This window comes from Oryzias latipes, chromosome 22, assembly GCF_002234675.1.
Source record: "Oryzias latipes chromosome 22, ASM223467v1".
NCBI classification, from domain to species: Eukaryota; Metazoa; Chordata; class Actinopteri; order Beloniformes; family Adrianichthyidae; genus Oryzias; species Oryzias latipes.
In genome coordinates this window covers 445,001-451,143 of record NC_019880.2, presented here as the reverse complement: position 1 = coordinate 451,143, position 6,143 = coordinate 445,001, and the positions used below count along the sequence as shown (strand labels likewise).

The 6,143-nt window shown below is 43.1% G+C and overlaps 1 protein-coding gene across 2 annotated transcripts; it reads left to right on the top strand.

The window, feature by feature from the left end:
• The first annotated feature begins 3,360 nt into the window (after window positions 1-3,360).
• On the top strand, window positions 3,361-5,136 carry LOC101160136 (ankyrin repeat domain-containing protein 66). 2 transcript variants are annotated; one of them, XM_020700639.2, is made up of 3 exons: window positions 3,361-3,960; window positions 4,471-4,699; window positions 4,763-5,136. In XM_020700639.2, the coding sequence occupies exons 1-3, from the start codon at window positions 3,746-3,748 to the stop codon at window positions 4,823-4,825; spliced, it is 507 nt and encodes a 168-aa protein (XP_020556298.1). In that variant the 5' UTR covers window positions 3,361-3,745; the 3' UTR covers window positions 4,826-5,136. The 2 variants fall into 2 exon arrangements, with proteins under 2 accessions (XP_020556298.1, XP_004085286.1); XM_004085238.4 differs by having other exon boundaries at window positions 3,370-3,884.
• The last annotated feature ends 1,007 nt before the right edge of the window (window positions 5,137-6,143 follow it).

The window sequence follows — 6,143 nt, the reverse complement described above, 5'->3', positions numbered from 1 at the left end:
GCCTGTGAAGTTCAGGTGTGTTATTTCGCTTAGTTAAAGAACTCTATTTAGAGTACTAGGCATACTATCCCAGTAGCGTACTACTATAGGTATATTGTGCCAGTAGTGTACTGCAGGTATACTGTACCATTTAGGACTGTTTTTTACAGAACACACAAGTTCCCTTCAAAATAAAATACACCCTGTGTCCAGTAAGATCCTCGCCCTGCAGGTGATTCACCTCAACTTAATAGTCAAACCTGGCACTTTCTGTCATAATGACTGGAGCTCCATCATCCTTTTTTCTTTTTTTAAACGTTAAATATAAACATGACAACACTGGTCTAGAATCCAGTTAAAAAAAACTATCTGGAATTCTGCTTTTTAAGACTAAAATGGCCTTTGAGTAGCGACTAGATACTGCTGTGCAGCAGATGATAAGAATAACAATCCCCTCTGAAACTATTTTAGACCTTTATCATCATTTTGCTCAGGTATCTGAATAAAATTATGGTAAAAAAGATGTTAAAATATAAACATAAGTTCGTAGTATTTTACATTTATTTGTTTTTAAACTGTTTTTCAAAAGTTAACATTAAATATACTGCTTCATATTAAGTATACTAGTATACTCTCTCTATTATCACTCTGACTTTTAAAAAGCTGTATGTGGCTCTGGAGCTTCAGGTTGCAGAGCCCGTATACTAAAAGTAAGTATGAAGTAGTTAAAGTTTATGTTTTATATACCACCTATGCTGTAACCTGAAATGTCCCAATTTACTCTGAAGTATTCAGTCAGTATATTTCCTATACCATACAAACATGGTCCATAGTAGTCTTGCTTTACTTATTTACTTATACTAATAAAGTAAACTTCAAGTGTACTACTTTTTCTAAGGGTTGTTATCCAGACAACAGTAATTCCTAAAGATCACTACTACTATGTCTACTCTGGTAGACATGAGGTTAATAGACTACAGTCAGACATACAAGGTTCCATTGTTGAACGTTCTGCTCCATGGATCCAGGTTTCACACTGTTCAAGCTTTTATGTGTTGCTTTAGAACAACAAAAACTTCTATTTTATACAGCCCAATATCACAACACAGTTGTCTCAACAGGCTTCATGTCAGTAATTGTACAAACATAAGTAGACAAACTTACTGAGGACGTCTGGTTCCTGCTTGGCAACAGACATGTCGCCGAAAAATGTCGACTGAATTGACTTCAAAAACAGCCTTGCACGCCCATGTATGGAAGTGTCCTTGGGCAGGACACTAAACCCCACCTTGCCTCTGCTGGAAGGTTAGCACCAGTGTTCGGCAGCGGAGCCGCCAGCGTGTAAATGTGGGAATGGGACTGTGACTGTAAAGCGCTTTGGGTCTTCAAAGAAGGTAGAAAAGCACTGTACAAGTAGACCCCATTTGCCATTTAGTTTGGTTGTAACTGAAGGCAAGGCCTTTTCTACGAGTGACGTCACGCTCGATTCCTCCAGTTATATATTACACAGTCAGTGATCGTACCCAAAAGGCGCTGGTAAAATCTTCTGGGACTGCTGATCACTTCTTCTGTCAACTTGACAGGAATTCTTGTAAAGTGAAGAAAATAAGGAAAGACATTTAAAAACCACTTGTGCATCCTGGACTGCACGGAAAGGTTTTGTTGGCTGAGTACACAGATCATCAGTGGTACAGGGGCAGATGGTGAGAATGTTATCAAACTTGGAGGGGCACTTTGTGGATTTTGCAGACACCCTAGCTTTCAGAGAAACTGATACTTGTCCATTTCCTGCTGAAGCGAGCTGGGGTTGTTCCTGTAGAGGCTGTTCCTCTTCCCTGCAGATGTACCACCGGATGTCAACCGGTGGTTAGCTGCCTGTGCTGTTGGGCACAGTTTTACTATTTCAGTGATTTCAAAAGAAAAAAGAAAACTAACTGTTGAAATGTCTGCCGGACCCCTAAGCATTCATCAAAGATCAGAAAACCAACTGCAGGAAAAGAAGCATCAGTGGCAGAAGCAGTGATGATATGCGCTTTACATCAATGGAGCAGGAGTTACATCTTCAGATGTCTTTCACGAAGATGACATCCTTATGAACCAAGAAGCTGTGGCAAGCTTTGGATAGCAATGAAGAAGCAGCTTTGATGTCCTCTGCTTGCAGACCTGGGGGAGAGTTATACGCATGCGGGTGGTCGAGAATGTGGCTCTGGATTTGCATGCATTTGCACTGATGGACATAGCTTTGGTGCTGATACATCAACACAGAGGACTTCAACATAGCATCAACATTTTCCTCAGAAGGTAGAGAAGGAGCAAGATGCGAGCTCCTGAGCAAAACTAAAACCTTTTCTGTGCCTTGTTCTGTTCTCTAATTACAACTGGTGGTACAGAGCTCAAGTCCTTCAGAGAAGTGGGGACAGAGCAAAAGAATAGTGCCTAAATGTAGGCAGAAATGTTCACCAATGAGTAGGACCTTTCAGGTAAGAGAGCAGGAAAAAGAAAAAGAAGAAGAAATTCCGTCTCAAGGTTTTCATGCTCGTGAAGACACGGCTCATTTCCAATCTTCTGGAGAAAACCAGTTCCAATTGCCAGATGGAGCTGGTTTATACGTCCTTAATTGTGAAACCATATTTCTACTGGTGTCAGTCTGCTGACACTAATGATCTCCTGAAAGTTATGCTGCTGATGCAGGAGGCAGGACTTTAGAATGGAAGTAGAATAGGCTTTATTGTTACTGTGACATGTTACATGCACAACCACATTTTAGAAGTGTCCTGCAGTCACATGTTCAGAAAAAGTAAACCATGTCATAGTACCATTTAAGGCCAGTTTTAAAAACAAACACAGACAGAATAATAAAATAGAAAATACTCATATCAGTCCACTTATAGCACAAAAATGCAGACATGTTCTCCAAGACTCTCAGTCCATGATGGAGGTTCATGCCCCGTTCTGTGTCCCAGGGTAACCAGCAGTACAGGGTTGTGGTCAATGGGAAGGCGGGTGGAACTCGCCATGTTGTGTTTGCTGACCATAGATGTGAATTATTCTAGTATCTTCCACCAATGTTTCATCTATTTCAACTATTCAAATGTTCAGCTCTTTCAGCTTTTTCCAGCTGTGACCTTTGGTCCTTCAAATCCTTGAACTTTTCCAGATATTCCAGGATTTCCAGAATTTTGGCCTTCATTGAAATAAATGGGGGATCCTTGGTGCAGAAGCTCGCTGGTTTGATACCAGGCTCTGGCATTTTTCACAAACATAGCTTTTTGTTATTGTGCTGTTTTCACTTTATTTATGGTCAATTTTGATCATTTCTTTATTTGTTTATTAATTTGTTGGCAATTATTAGCCTTTAAGTTTCATTTTCATTCAGTAATAAAGCGTTCAACCCTGCATTTTCTTCTGGAAACGCAGCTCCGTCATGTTCCTTTATTCTTCTTCTTGCTAATATTTTCCACTAATGCAACATTTAGTTGTATTGTTTTGTTGAGGACAGCCAGCTGGCTACACTTCTGTCCTCTTCCCTTCCTGAGTGTCTTCTGCCATTGAACCTCTAAACACGGAAACAACAAATGTGTGGACGACGTTATTCTGTTCCTGGACTCAAACCTTCGGCCTCATCGAATCAGGACTTTCATGTTTCTAAATAAACCCAGTTTCGCTCAATATTCGCCTCTTGGACAGCAGGCGGCAGCGTCCTCTTCCTTTCCTCAGCACCGACACGGTTTCTTTTTTCTGCTGTTGCTAAGCAACCGGAACCGCGATGACGGAGCTTCACCAAGCGGCTGCAGCGGGAGATTTCAAGAAGGTGGAGGAGCTTCTGACGCAGCAGAGATGCGGACCGAACCTCAGGGACGCGGACTGGGGCAACAAGACGGCTCTTCACTGGGCGGCGCGGGAAGGTAGGCCGGGGTCACTGTCACGCGCCTCCGCAGCAGCGCGCGCCCAGGAGCCCCGACCAAACCAAACGGAGGCTCGGTAACCTGACGTCATCCTTTCTTCGTTTCACATCGCTTTATGGGTCACATTCCCTCATTTGCCATGAACACTCCACTCTGACGCTGCAGCCATTAGTTACGCGCTGACGTCATCGCGCCCCATTCAATTCTCCATGAAGGCACACAGATCCAGGCTCTGAGGGTGAGGCAGTCCTGGCTTGAATTAAAGATGAGGAGTTAGGATGAAAGAAGACAAACACACGTTTAAAATGTTCCAAAGTAAAATTTCCTGTTATTGAAATCACGTGTTTTGGTCAAACTGCAGTCAATGTCTCCAAATATGGACCTGCATCCTGTGAGTCACAGCCGATGCTGATGATGGGCCTGCATCCTCTGGGCTGTAGGCGGGTCCAGCAGCTCTGGGGTTGAGGCGGGTCCAGCAGCCAACCATCAGCAGCCGTTTATGATCCATGTGCATTTTGGTTTGGATATGGAGCTGAACAAACTCTGAGGTCTTTGTTTTCAGTAATGAGCTGCCTTCACACCACAGGCCACACAGAAACGGTGAGGCTCCTCATCCAGCACGGGGCCAGGCCGAGCCTGAGGACGCAGGACGGATGGACCCCCGCCCACTGCGCCGCAGAGTTTGGTCGGCTGTCCGTGCTACGCCTGCTGCACTCCCTCCACGCCCCCATAGACCAGGAGGACCGCTGTGGGGACAAACCGCTGAGGATAGCTCAGGTCTACGGACACCAAGACTGTGTGGACTTCCTGAGAACGTGAGCCGTGAACATCTCTGTCCTGAAGACCACCCCATCCTCATACGAGTGTTTGTGCTGCAGGGCAGAGATGGAGTGCCAGGCCTACAGAGAGAAGGCAGCTCAGCTGGGAATCTCACTGGATGATACAGATGAGGAGTGGGCGGGGCACAGCTGAGGAGTGGGCGGGGCACAGCAATGGCGAAAACAGGTTTTCTAAGAACAGCAACCAGACTTAAGATAACCCAGCTGTACAGCTTGTTTTACTACATATATTTAGATTATTTGGTAAAAACGTGACACAGCAGAATTCATCTATGAATAAAATGATTTAACTTAAGTGTAATCTTTCTTGTTTGAAATTAAATAAAGTCATAAGAAAACAAAGACAAATAAACGTCCTGATTGTGTTCCCGAAAACTGAACTGGAAGATTATTTCAAAGCTCAGCAAAGTTAATTTGTGTCTTGTCTTCTTTTGATGGATGGATGGATGGATGGATAGATGGATGGATGGATGATGGATGGATGGATGGATGGATGGATGGATGGGTGGGTGGGTGGATGGATGGATGATGGATGGATGGATCAAATCAAATCAAACTTTATTTATAAAATAGCGCTTATCATGCATTTCATGCAGCTCGAAGCGCTTTAACATTAAAAACAAAAAACACACAACATTACAGTAAAAACCCAACCCACCCTACACCCTTCCCACTCCCCTCCATTAAAGCACATGACCCACGACAATGAATGTTGACTACCAATGCAAGTTAAAATAAATAAATAAATAAATAAATAAATAAATAAATAAATAAATAAATGAATAAATAAATAAAAAAGCAAGCAAGCAAGCAAACAAACAAGGCTTGGCTCTGCTGTGAGGAAACGGCATTTGGGAATCTCTTCATACCAGGAGCCAGCCCGGCCACGGGAGCATCGCCACAGCGCCAACCCAGACCGGGACAACACCAGGGTCCACTTCACAGCCGTGAGGCTGCAAAATTAAACCCCAGCCGCCCCAGCAAGGGCAAGAACTGCAACAACAGCCACCGGGCAAGCCGGCAACCCTGGCAGAAAAGACTCGCACAAGAAACACTGGGGCTAAAATCACAATAAGATACTAAAATTATAAGATTTATTAAAACAAAAATAATAATAAATAAATAAAATAAAAATAAAAAATAAATATAAAAAAATAAATTGAGAATAAGATGCATAAAATGAAATGAAATATAGTATAGAATATAGCCTATAATAAAACTAATAGAATAAATTAGCAGTTAAAATCAACTAAAAGCTAAATTAAACAGGTGGGTCTTGAGCCTCTTCTTAAAAACCTCAACAGTCTCTGCGGCCCTGAGGCTCTCCGGCAGGCCGTTCCACAGGCCAGGACCATAATGGCAGAACGAAGCCTCACCATAAGTTTTGGTCCTCACTTTAGGAACAACTAAGAGGCCAGCA

Excerpts from the sequence above, each read along its gene's own strand:
- LOC101160136 (XM_020700639.2), top strand. The coding sequence starts at position 3,746 with ATGACGGAGCTTCACCAAGCGGCTGCAGCGGGAGATTTCAAGAAGGTG. Across the intron at positions 3,961-4,470 it reads CCAAACCAAACGGAGGCTCG|GCCACACAGAAACGGTGAGG; the intron begins GTAACCTGACGT and ends TTCACACCACAG. Across the intron at positions 4,700-4,762 it reads TGTGTGGACTTCCTGAGAAC|GGCAGAGATGGAGTGCCAGG; the intron begins GTGAGCCGTGAA and ends TTTGTGCTGCAG.